The sequence below is a fragment of the Sus scrofa genome, chromosome 9 (assembly GCF_000003025.6).
Source record: "Sus scrofa isolate TJ Tabasco breed Duroc chromosome 9, Sscrofa11.1, whole genome shotgun sequence".
Taxonomy (NCBI): domain Eukaryota; kingdom Metazoa; phylum Chordata; class Mammalia; order Artiodactyla; family Suidae; genus Sus; species Sus scrofa.
In genome coordinates this window covers 130359315-130373086 of record NC_010451.4, presented here as the reverse complement: position 1 = coordinate 130373086, position 13772 = coordinate 130359315, and the positions used below count along the sequence as shown (strand labels likewise).

The 13772-nt window shown below is 37.4% G+C and overlaps 1 protein-coding gene across 16 annotated transcripts in view; it reads left to right on the top strand.

Moving 5' to 3' along the window:
- Positions 1-13772, top strand: part of RPS6KC1 (ribosomal protein S6 kinase C1) — a 230954-nt gene that overhangs the window by 80498 nt on the left and 136684 nt on the right. For all 16 annotated transcript variants that reach the window (XM_021063835.1, XM_021063836.1, XM_021063841.1 and 13 more), the window contains one exon: positions 46-408. In XM_021063835.1, coding sequence (XP_020919494.1) covers positions 46-408 — 363 coding nt within the window. The remainder of the gene's footprint in view (positions 1-45; positions 409-13772) is intronic.

Sequence of the window (13772 nt, the reverse complement as noted above, 5' to 3'; positions counted from 1 at the left end):
TGATTCTCAGTTTAATGTCTGCTTACTGTTGTCATCATATTCTAGGCTTCTCCAGTGACAGTGATCTGCTGTCTCTTACTGTCGATGTGGATTCTCTTGCTGAGGTGGATGATGGAATGGCTTCCAACCAAAATTCTCCCATTAGAACTTTTGGTCTCAGTCTTTCTTCGGATTCTTCAGCTCTAGGAGCTGTTGCTTCTGAGAGCGAGCCGACCAAAACAGAAGAAGAACGAGAAAGTCGAAGTCTCTTTCCTGGCAGTTTAAAATCCAGGCTTGGCAAGAGAGATTATTTGGAGAAAGCGGGAGAGTTAATAAAGCTGGCCTTAAAAAAGGAAGAAGACGACGACTATGAAGCTGCTTCTGATTTTTATAGGAAGGGAGTTGATTTACTCCTTGAAGGTGTCCAAGGTACAGTTTTATCTATGTTAATGTGTTTTGGCCTGTTGTTATGGTGGTATCTGGGGGAAAAAGTATACACATATAACTGTTTCTTATGTATAATCCTATGTAAAACTGTGACTGAAAAGGAGAAATTACTGGAGATTAAATGACCTAAAGATGAACATGTACTTTTAGTTACATGAGATAGAAGACAGTTTCAGAGATATTTAAGTCTCTGCTTTGATCAAGTAATCAACAGAAATGGAATTGAAAAAAAAATCAAGCCTCTAAGTTTCTTGTATGAATAATGGTTTTTCTGACATGGGCAGTGTTGGCCAGTCTTCACCTCTTTCAGGAGATTCGCAGAAATTCATTAGTGTATTTACTCTCAAATGGCCTGAAGAGATGAGGTGAAATGCACTTTTAAACTAAGCGTGTAGGGAGTTCCCGTCATGGCGCAGTGGAAATAAACCCGACTAGGAACCATGAGGATGTGGGTTTGATCCTTGGCTTCGCCCAGTAGGCTGGGGATCCTGTGTGGCCGTGAGCTGTGGTGGCAGATGCAGCTCAGATCCCACATTGCTGTGGCTGTGGCTGTGGCCAGTGTCTGTAGCTCTGATTCAGTCCCTAACGTGGGAACCTCTATATGCCTCGGGTATGGCCCTAAAAAGCAAAAAGAAGTGTAAAGGGTTCTTGGATTTGCCTGCTTCTTTCTTTGTTAGTTGCGCTAAATTTTCAGCTAATTTGTGGGGGTGATATGGGACACATGGAGCTGAGTGTCTGTAAGTAGGACTCAGGTTTTAAAAATTATTTATTTATTTAAATAAGCATCAATTTTTATCATTTGCCTTTTCATTATGGGAACAGATTGAAGCTGACTGCTGTATGGAGTAGAAGGGAGAGTGTGTGTAGTGGTGTCCTTACTACTTTGTAACCAGGATTTTGATGAATTCTCATCTTTTTAGCCTTCATATTCACTTCCACAGAAACCTAGTAGTACCAGTTGGTGAAATTTTGGCGAGATTTATAGTGCTATGTAAGTCAGACAGCTTCCTTGAGTTGCCCAAGTCAGTAACTACTCATCCACATACTTATTTAGCTTCTAAAATTTTGTTGCTTCCCCTTGCTCTCAGTCTTTTTTGTTCTTACAGGGTTTTGCCTTAATTTAAAAAAAAATTTTTTTTTGCTGCCACATTAATGGAGCTTCAAGAGGAAGCACTTCTTGTAGTTTGACTGATATATCATTTTGATATAAGTTTTTGTTTTTCAAGTTACCTTCATAGTCTTTGGGAGTTTTTTGGTATGCTAGTGGAGCATTGTGGTCTTAATGATCTACTCATTTTTTTCCTTTGTCTTAATTCTTATTTTGGGTTGGAAGTTTAAAATGGGGATGAGTTGTATACAGTTGGCTCTGATATTTTCCCCTTTCCTATCTATATAATTTTGTGCTAAAACACAAAATTGGCATATATAAAAGACGTCAGTGTGATACTTTTCTAAAAGTTATTTGCATTTAACCATAGAACACTTCATAATGTTACCACTTGATGGCACCAGAAAAATAAAAATCTTTGCTTCAAAATAAGAATTACGGATGCTTATCAGCAAGTAACAAAATCTAACATTTAGTTAGTAACTGGGTTTATGGTGGTAAATTATTTCTCCATTGAAACTTGATAACAGATTTACTAGACCTCTGTCTTAAAGAATGTTATCATTTAGAATTCCTGTCATGGCTCAGTGGTAAGGGACCCAATTGATATACACGAGGACGCAGGTTCTAGCCCTGCCCTCGCTCAGTGGGTTAAGGATCTGGCATTGCCATGAGCTCTGGTGTAGGTAGCAGATGTGGCTTGGATCCCATGTTACTGTGACTGTGGCTGTGGTGTAGGTGGGCAGCTGTAGCTCTGATTTGATCCCTAGCCTGGAAACTTCCATATGCCATTGGTGTGGCCCTAAAAAGACCAAAAAAAAAAAAAAAAGAATGTTACCATTTAAATATATTTTTCCTATTTAACTTAGGATTGTTCCTCTGAAACCACATAATCCATTTCTGCCTGAATTGGTTTTTGTGATTAATATGCCATCAAATCTAAAAATTTATAATTGATTAATTGCTTTAACCATCTGTTGCTTATTAATAATAAGCTTTTTTCACATAAGTTGTGGGAATCATAACATTCTTATTTTTAACCAAAATGTAAAATAACCCCTGTTTCAGTTCCATAGTTACACATTTAACTCTTTGTTAAATGTCGTGTAAGTCCTTCTGGTCTGTGGATTCCGTTTCAAGTATACCAGTTACCACACGTGGACATCATTCTTAAAAAAGGTTTTCCCCAGTTTTATTGAGTTATAATTGACATATGGCATTGTATTAAAGGGGCACAGTATGATGATTTGATTTACTGCAGTAGGTTAACAACTATCACCTCACATAGTTATAATTTTTTTTTTTCTGTTGATAAGAACATTTTCCCCCAACTTTCTCCTTCCTTCCTTTCTTTCGCCGCACCCATGGCACATGGAAGTTCCCAGGCTAGGGCTCGAATGGGAGCTGCAGCTGCTGGCCTACACCACAGCAACATAGGATCCGAGCCACATCTGCAACGTACACCACAGCTCATGGCAACACCAGATCCTTAACCCACCGAACAAGGCCAGGGATTGAACCTGTATCCTTGTAGATACTAGTTGGATTCGTTTCTGCTGAGCTATGATGGGAACTCCCTCCGAGAACTCTTAAGATCTATTTTCTTAGTAACTTTCAGAGATGCAATACAGTATTATTAATTATAGTTACCACGTTTATGTTATATCCCCTGAATTTATTAATCTTATAAATGGAAGTTTGTATTTTTTGACCACCCTCACCCCTTGCATCTGGTGACCACCAATCTGTTTGCTGTTTCTGTGAGTTTGGTTCTTTTTAGATTTCACCTGTAAGTGAGATCGTACAGTATTTGTCTTTCTCTGACTTATTTCACTTAGCATAGTGCCCTAAAGAATTTTTTTAATGGTGGAATAATATTCCATTATATATATACCTCACATTTTCTTATCCATTCATCTGTCAATAGACACGTAGGTTGTTTCATGTCTTGGCTATTAAAAATAATGCTGTAATGAACAAGAAGGTGCAGATATCTCTTTGAGATAGTAATTTTGTTTCTTTTGGATGTATGCCTCGAAGTGGAATTGCTCAATCGTATGGTAGTTCTTTTTTTAATTTTTTGAGGAACCTCCATACTGTTTTCCATAGTGACGGCACCAATTTACATTTCCGCCAGCAGTGCACAGCTGTTCCCTTTTCTCCATATCCTTGCTCACATTTATTATTTGTTGTCTTTTTGATGATAGCCATTGTGACAGATGTGAGCTGATATCTCATTGTGGTTTTGATTTGGGTTTCCATTTATGATGGCTGATGTTAAATACCTTTTCATGTACCTTTTAAACATTTGTGTGTCTTCTTTGGGGAAATGTCTGTTCACTTTCTCTGCCCATTTTTTAATCTGATTGATTTTTTTCCCCTGTTGAGTTGTGAAAGTTTTGTATATATTTTGGATATTACCCTTTTATCAGTTATAATTTGCATATAGTTCTCCCATTTGATAGGTTGCTTTTTCATTTTGTTGGTGGTTTACTTTGCTGTGCAGAAGAAGGTTTTTAGTTTGACGTAGTCCACCTTGTTTATTTTTGCTTTTGTTCCTTTGCTTTTGGTTTCAAATCCAAAAAATAGTATTACCCAGGCTGATGTCAAGGAGCCTCTGTGTTTTCTTCTAGGCTTTTTGTGGTCTCAGGACTTGCAGTCAAATCTGTAAGCCATTTCAAGTTGATTTTTGTGTGTAGTGTAAGATAGTGGCCTGTTTTACTCCTTTGCAAGTGGCTGCCTAGTTTTCCCAGCACCGTTTATTGAGCCTATCCTTTTCCTATTGAATATTCATGGTTCCTTTGTGGAAAATTAGTTAACCACATGTGCATGGGTTTATTTCTGGGCTCTCTATTCTGTTCCATTGATTATTGCATCTTTTTTATGCCAATACCATACTGTTTTGATTACTATAGCTTTGTAATATAAGATGAAATTAGGAAATGTGATGCCTCCAACTTTTTTCTTCTTTTTCAAGATTACTTTGCCTATTTGGCGTCTTTCAAGGTTCCATACAAATTTTAGAATTGTTTTTTCTACTTCTGTGAAAAATGCCATTGGAATTTTGATAGGGAATCCTTTTTTTTTTTTTTTTTTTTTTTTTGTAAGGGCCACACCTGTGGTATGTGGAAGTTTCCCTGGCTAGGGGTTGAATTGGAGCTGCAGCTGCCTGCCTATGCCACAGCCACAGCAAAGCAGGATCTAAGCTGCATCTGTGACCTACACATGGCTCTCGGCAACACAGGATCCTTAACCCACTGAGTCAGGCTAGGGATTGAACTCACATCCTCATGGATTATTGTTGGGTTCATTACTGCTGAGCCACAGTGGGAACTCCAAATAGGTATTGCTTTGGAATCACTGGATCACTTTGGGTTGTATGAACATTTTAACAATATTAATTCTCCCAGTCCACGAGCATGGAGTATCTTACCATTTGTTTTTCTCTTCTTCAGTTTCTTTCATTAATTGAGTTTTTAGTGTACTGATCTTTCATTTCCCTGGTTAAATTTATTACTCAGTATTTTTTTCTTTTTTATGCAGTTATAAAGGAATTGTTTTCTTAATTTCTTTAACAATGTGTTGTTAGTGTGTAGAAACACACTGGTTTTGGTATATCGATTTTATATCCTTTGCTTTTACTGGGTTCATTTATTGAACAGTTTTTATGGTTTTCTGTGTCTAATGTAATGTCATCTGCAAAAAAGAGACAATTTTATTTCTTTTTTATCTGGATGCCTTTTATTTCTTTTTCTTGTCTAATTGCTCTGAGTAGGACTTCCAATATTCTATTAAAATAAAGTGGCACAAGTAGGCATCTTTGTCTTGTTCCTGATCCTAGAGGAAGAGCTTTCACTTATCACCGTTGTATGTGATGTTGAGTATAGCAAACTGTATTCTTTAATTTGTGGGGATATTGGGAGCTCCAGCTTGCAAGCTGACTTGACTTTTATGAGCAGAAGAGATCTTTCCTTAGTGAAACTGTTATTGAGCCATCACCATAACTAGTTTTATGTGTAGTCATTGTAATTTAACTCTTGCTTAAGAATTGTTACCTGAGACCTTGGATAGGATTGGCATGCTTAATAATAAAATAATTATTTCTGGATATCTGATAATCCAGAGAAATAATCTTTCAGAACTAATAGGAGTGCTTTGTACAGAGGTTCTTATGAGTTGGCAGATTTTTTTTATTCTAAATACTATTCATCCTAACTAAACTATTCATCCTAGAGGAATTTATCTAGGTTGTTTGTAGATCTGATAAAGATGGCTTGATGTTTTTCTTACTTAACTGGTGTTTGCACAGCTGAGACTAGATGCAAAACACAATAGCAGCAGTTCTATTTGCCCATCCAGCAGAAAGATAGTGGTTAACTCTGAATTCTTCTTTTGAATCCAACACTTTACTTATTTCCTCAGTCTAGTAATGGCTTTTGAAATTAAGGTACTCTCTACTCTTCCAAGTCCTCAGATTCTTTTTGGATTTAAAAGAGAAAGTCAAAAGTCAAGATTGAAAGAATCAGTTTGAATATTTGAAGAGAATGCTCCAGTATATAACCTTTCGTTTCTGTCTTGTTTGTCTATTTCTGCAAATGACTGATATGATTAATCTGTGTTCTTAGTGTGGGCTTATTGGAATAATTGTGATAGAGAGGCAAATGGATGACATAAAAGTATTAATGAAATGTTTAACAGTAATTTATTATTTATTACATGCCTGTTACCATATAAGGTGTTTTTCTTAATGTCATTTTTAATCCTCAGAAACAAACCTATAAACTGAACTGTGGCTGGTCATACTGGGCTTTGTCTAAGGACACCAAAATTTAGAGGGTGCAAACATTTAATATAATGATTCTAAAAGCTTGGCACCTAGTTAGCAAGAATAATTATTTAAAACAGGAAGCTACCAGATGGCGAGCATTGTTAGTAATACCCATCTGTGGGCTACATTGTGAATTACAGAGTTGATTTGAGAACTGGTTTCGTTCAGTTTGTTCTAGGTGCCAGCATTGCTGGTTTATTGTGTTGGTAAGGTGGGTATTGGAATCCCCATTTTACAGGTGGAGAAAACAAAGACATAAAGTGAGCAATTTGCCTAGCTACACAAACCAGTAAAAGTTTCAGCTAGGATTTAAATCTAAGTCTTCCAGAGTTCGTCTTGCCCTCTATTATGCCACACTACTTCTCACACATACCTCCCCTAAGTAGATTAGCTTTTAAAAATGGAGATACGAGTCCTTTCCAGTATCAATTTTTTTAATTTTTAATTTTTAAAATTTAAACTTTATTTTTTTTTTTTTTTACTGCCACACCTGTCCCATATGGAAGTTCCCAGGCTAGGAGTCGAATTGGAGCTGCAGTTGCAGGCTTATATCACAGTCACAGCAACTCGGAATCTGAGCCACATCTGCGACCTACATCACAGCTTATGGCAACGCTGTATCCTTAACCCACTGATTGGGGCCAGGGATTGAGCCCACATCCTCACAGACACTATGTTGAGTTCTTAACCCGTTGAACTACAATGGGAACTCCCAAATATTTTTAAACTTTGAGTATTTCTTCTTTTTCCTTCTACCCACTTACTTCTTTGCTCATTCAACCGTCTGTCCATTCAGTTGACCATTCAACGAGCTTTTATTACTTGTATATCAGGTATTGTGATAGTGAGTATAAAATATTTGTTTTTGTAAAAGTATAAAATAAAGTTGAACAATGGCCCTTCAAAATGAGACCGCTTCCCCTCTCCTTTCTTCCCCCCGACCCCTTTTCTGTTTCTATTTAAATCTCCTGCATACATTATGAATCTTAAAATGAGAAGAGTTCCTGGGTGTTGTTATCTATTTTTTCTTTGTCAAACTTGTTGGTATTTTTGACTTTTGAGACTCCTCATGATGTTACTACTTCCCTGAGAGATGCAAACTATCTTTGGAAGCTCAAAGGATAAACTTGTTTGCTTCGAAAGAGATGATCATGGAGCTCCTATGTGGCGCAGTAGGATCAGTGGTGTCTTGGGAGTGCTGGGATGCAGGTTTGATCCTCAGTCCCGCACAGTGGGTTAAGGATCTGGTGTTGCTACAGTTGCGGCTTAGGTTACTACAGTGGCTCAGATCTTATCCCTGGCCTGGGAGCTATGTATGCCACAGGGCGCCTGAAAAAGGAAAAAAAAAAAAAAAAAAGAGGTGGGTATATGAGAAAGGTAGTAGTAAGTCTATGTTTGATGAAAGGAAGCAAGTCGCATGGTTCTTGTTGAATTTCAGAAATAAAAGCATGCAGTTTTAAGAATAAAAGTTATTTGACTTGTTTATAGTGTTCGCTTACTCTGAAGATATTTTGAAAATATTGTCCAGCCCACTTTTTCTTTAAGGAATTGACCAGTATAGGGCAAAGTATTATATGTTATAAGACTAAAAAGAACAAAAGTTATATTTTCAGTGGGTGGTTGGTGGTGTGATCTTCTAGCCTTCTAATGCATTGGCTCCTAGCTCTTTTGATTTATAATCCCCTTTGAGCATGGTTTTTCTTTTTCAGTGTTGTTTTTACCATTGGGGTCTTCTTAAAAATCTATATGAATTTGAAGATCACCTTCTAAAAAATTGAGGTATAATTGACATATGTTTTTTTTTTTTATTTTTTTATGACTGGGCCTGTGGCATATGGAAGTTCTGGGCTAGGGATTAACCTATGACCTATGTTGTAGCTGTGGCAACACCAGATCCTTTAACCCAGTGCACTGGGCCGGGGGATTGAACATGAGCCTCCACGGTGACCTGAACTGCTGCAATCATATTCTTAACCCACAGCAGAAACTCCTGATAATTTATTTTCAAAATTTATTTATTATTTTAGAAATCAGTCTTTCTATTTCTCCAAAAATGCTTTTGGAATTTCAATAAGGATTGCATTAAATCTGTATTTTTGAGGAGTATTGCCATCTTAACAGTATTAAGGTTTTTCAGTCTATGGACATAAATGTTTTATAATTTATTTAGATCTTTAATTTCTTTCAGAAATATGTATAGTTTTCAGTGTATGAGTCTTTTTCCTCCTTGTCAAATGTGTTCTTAGGTATTCATTCTTTTGAAAATGTTGTCGATGGAATTGTTTCATTATTTTCTTTGAAGATTGTTCATTTCTGGTGCTTTTTTTTTTTTTTTTTTTTCGTTTTTGCCCTTTCTAGCGCTGCACCTGCGGCATATGGAGGTTCTCAGACTAGGAGTCTAATCAGAGCTGTAGCTGCCCACCTACACCAGAGCCATAGCAATGCCAGATCTGAGCCATGTCTGCAACCTACACCACAGCTCACGGCAACACCAGATCCTTAACCTACTGAGCGAGACCAGGGATTGAACCCGCGACCTCATGGTTCCTAATCAGATTCACTAACCACTGAGCCACGATGGGAACTCCAGTTTCTGGTGCTTTAAAACAGCTGATAGTTGTGTATTTATCTTGTACCTGTCAATTTGCTGAATTCATTTATTAGCTTTAGAAAGTTTTTATGAATTCTTTGGGATTTCTATATGGGATTATTTTATCTGTGAACAGATATAGCTTTACTTATTCTTTTTCAATTTGGATGCCTTTAATTTCTTTTTCTGGCCTAATGCTTTGGCCACAACTTCCGGTATCATGTTCAGTAGTTTTAAGAAAGTGGCGTCATTGCCTTGTTCCAGATCTTAGGGGGAAAGCCTTTAGTCTTTTACCGTTGTATGTGATCTGAGTTATTGGTTTTTCACAGATGTCTTTTATAATGTCGAAGAAGTTCCCTTCTATTTCTAGTTTTCTCGATGGTTTTATCATGAAAGAGTATTGGATTATGTCAAGCAGAATTACCACAAATTTACAACACAAATTTATTATATCTGACATGAGCCTTATTGGACTAAAATCAAAATATGGGCTGGACTGTTTTCTTTCCAAAGACTTTAGGGGAGAAGGGGTTTCCTTGCCTTTTCCAGCTTCTAGAGGTCACCTGCATGGCTTCTTCCATCTTGAAAGCCAACAATGTTGTATCTCTCTGACCATTTTCCGTAATTACATCTTACTCTGATCCTCAATAAGGAAAGAAAGGTTACCGATTTTTTTTTTTTTTGGTCTTTTTTTTTTTTTTTTGCTATTTCTTGGGCCACTCCCGCAGCATATGGAGGTTCCCAGGCTAGGGGTCCAATCGGAGCTGTAGCCACCGGCCTACACCAGAGCCACAGCAATGCAGGATCCGAGCCGCGTCTGCAACCTACACCACAGCTCACGGCAACGCCGGATTGTTAACCCACTGAGCAAGGGCAGGGATCGAACCCGCGACCTCATGGTTCCTAGTCGGATTCGTTAACCACTGCGCCACGACGGGAACTCCAAGGTTACCGATTTTAAGAACCTGCATGATTTGGTTGGGCCTACTCTAATAATCGAGGATAATTGCCCTAGCTCAAGATTCCCAACCTTAATCACATTTGTAAAGTTGTTGTAGCCAACCTATTCATAGGTTCTTTGGTCAGGATACAGTTGCACTGCACTTTTGAATTATTTCTAAGTAATATACTTCTAAGTATATTGTAAGTATAATTAATATACCAACAATTGAAGTTTCTCTGCTTATCTTTTTGTTACTGATTTCTACCTTAATTCCACGGTGTCCAGTGAACTTTGAATGATTTTAATTTTTTAAAAATTTATTGAAGCTTTCTTTATGGCTAAACCATCCTGCCTGCTTAATCATTTTAATACAGAGCGTTGAAATGGGGATGCTTGATACATTCAAACAACTATTTGAAGGTTGGCTGTCTTATTTATGTTTGTAGGATATTTTCTTATGTTTTAGTAGTCTTTGCCTTATTTTTGCTAGTTAATCAGTCATTGTAGAATAGTCGTAGGTAGTTAAGGTTAAATTGATTTTTGAACTAAATGCAATATCATTAAAATATTCTCTGATTAATGAAGCCATACCTGCTTTATTGGCTGTGGGCAAAAAGTTCACAAATAAAGTAAAATATTGCTATAAAACAGTTATCTTGAATAGGCCCAGATCAGTGAAAGCCCCTTTCCCTACAAAGGAAAAACACACTATAGGACAATAAAGAACAAAAACTTTGATTACCCAGGACGTATGAAAGCAGAGATTAGAAACAAAGAACCTCAAATTGGGTTTTTTGTTGTAGTTGATTGGTTTGGTACCTGGACGGGGGAACAATGCTTTGACTTGCACTGTTAATGAAAGGCCCATCTTTATCCAAGTAACAAGATTAGAAGACATAAAAAATGAGAAGAAAAGTTGAGAGAATGGCAGTCAGTTAAAAAAGTGCCATTAATTTGTACGTTCCTAGTCTTCAAATTACTTTTATTAATGCCTCTTAATAACTAACCTATCTACTTTTTCTCTCTAGTATCACTCAGTTTTCTATTTCTCTATTTAGTTTTCATGATCCATCATTTCAAAAAGTCTTTTGGCAGATACCTTAATCTTCCCTGTTTTTTGACTTTACGTTACTCTTAACTGTCAAATCCCCAGCCATGGATTAATTTATCCACTTGTTCTGGAGTATCCATGAATTTCCTGAATTTCTGGTTTGTAGAGGTTGCTAACCGAAATGAATTCATTGTTACTCATCTGAACTGGGCCCTCGATAATGTTGCTTACCTTAATGTTCCTTTATGAACGCACATGTATATGATCTGCAGTGGTCGTATTTCATTACAGCCTCTGCTTTCCTAAATCTCTTCACTTTTCCAATGACACCACACTTTCCTTCATTTTCTTTCTTAGGCTGACTTTTCTAAATCTACTTTGCCAGTTCCTTCTTTCCCATTAGACCTTTAAACGTTGAAGTTTATTGATTCTTGGTTGTCAACCATCTTAGGCCCCTTACCCTGCTTTCCTAGGTGATTTCAGCTTTACACAGTTTTGGTGACTATCTGCAGTTAACACTGTATGAAAGAAATGCAATGTAAGTGCATATCTAAATAAAAAATTTCCAATAGCTATATTAAAACTAGAAATTCCACAACTGCTCAGCATGAGTAACAGGGGCTATCTCTCCTTCATGAAGCAGCTAAAAAACCAGAGCATATGTCACAACGGTTTTCAAGTCCCTAGACATTAGGTGATGAAGGACAGTGTTTTCTGAGATAGAGGAAACAAATGAGATGAATCTTAGGATGGCCCAGTTTACTGCCTTGAGTTTCCAGGCTGTAGTTCAGGAAGAGGGAGGCCAGATGGATCATGGAAAAGCCCTTGAGTTGAAGAGATGGAGCTGAGCATTCACAAAGGCCAGAGCTGGAGTTTGCATTTGGAACTTGTGAGATCATTGCCGGGTATCTAGTGTTTTATCTAAAGAGAAAGTTACTTGATTTGCAGAGTATTCCTCGGAATATTCAGCAGGGTACTGATTAGTGCATGGATGTGGGGAAACTATCCAGAGGCATGGAAAGATTCCCTGAAAGGATCTGGGCACTCACACAGGGCTGGGACTAGTGTCTGTTCCTAAAAGGTAGTCTTGAAAACCTCAAATCATGGGGAACTGAGTAGACTACTCAGAAGAGTCTTGCTCCAGTGGTGTGGAAGAATATTAGCTCTCGGCCCACCCTGACAAATCTTAGACGCAAGACATCCCTTCCCCCCAAGTCAAACTGCGTCTAAGAAACATTACTATCCTAGAACAAAACTCAGTAGTAATGCTTGAAAGCGTTCCAAATTCGATTGAAACATTCTACAGTTCTAAGAAACCCAACAAATCCCAAACACAAGATGCATGAATATCGGAGTTCCTGTTGTGGCTCAGTGGTTAACGAATCAGGCTAGCAGCCTTGAGGTTGTGGGTTTGATCCCTGACCTTGTTTGATCCCTAACTCAATAACTGCAAAAACAGCAAGACAGAAAAATCACCATTCATCTTTGAAATGTGTTTTCACTGGATATAGAATTCTCAGTTGACAGGGATTTTTTTTTTCCCCATATGTTAAGGATGTTAATCAATTATCTTCTTGGGAGTTTCCATCGTGGCTTAGCAGAAACAAATCTGATCCATGAGGATGCAGGTTCGATCCCTGGCCTCTCTCAGTGGGTTAAGGATCTGGCATTGCCCTGAGCTGCGGTGTAGGTCGCAGACATGGCTCAGATCCTGAGTTGCTGTGGCTGTGGTGTAGGCTGGTGGGTACAGCTCCTATTAGACCCCTAGCCTGGGAACCTCCACATGCTGCGGGTGCAGCCTTAGAAAATACAAAAATCCAAAAAAAAAAAAAAAAAAAAGCATGAAAACTATACCAATGCACATTATAATCAAAATGCTCAAAACCATTGATAAAGAGAAAATCTTAAAGTTAAAAGCAGGGGCAGGAAAAAAAAACCCACATGAATAGAAGAAAAAGATAAGTGTGACATCAGATTTCCTGTCATAAATAATGTGAACAAGAAGGTAATTTTTTTTTTTGCCTTTTAGGGCTGAAAATGTTGAATTTTCTGTTTCTCTCTTTATTTCTGTCAGTTTTTGCTTCATCTGTTAGGACTCTTGTTACTAGATGCCTGATTTTTTTTTTTTTTTTTTGGTCATTATTATATCTTCATATTTAACTTTTTAACATTACAATCTATTTTTGACTTTAGTAAAATTTTTTTCTTAAAATCTATTTTGTTGAATATTAGTATAGCTGTCCACCTCTCTTATGATTGCTTTTTTGTATGAGATATATTTTTCCATGCTTTTACTTTCTATTTCTTAATGATTTTTATTTTTTCTACTATCCTTGGTTTATAGTGTTCTGTCAGTTTTCTACTGTACAGCAAAGTGACTCAGTCACACACAAACATATATGTATATATACATATGTATATATTCTTTTTCTCACATTTTCCTCCATCATGTTCCATCACAAGTGACTCGATATAGTTCCGAGTGCTCTACAGCAGGATCTTGTTGCTTATCCATTCCACATGCAATAGTTTGCATCTATTAACCCCAGATTACCAGTCAATCTCACTCCCTCCCCCTCCCCCTCGGCAACCACAAGTCTCTTCTCCAAGTCCGTGAGTTTCTTTTCTGCGGGAAGTTTCATTTGTGCCATATATTAGATTCCACATATAAGTGATAAAGTGATATCATATGGTATTTGTTTTTCTGTTTGTGACTTACTTCACTTAGTATGAGAATCTCTAGTTCCATCCATGTCACTGCAAATGGCATTATTTTGTTCCTTTTTATGGCTCAGGAGTATTTCATTGTGTGTATATATACCACAT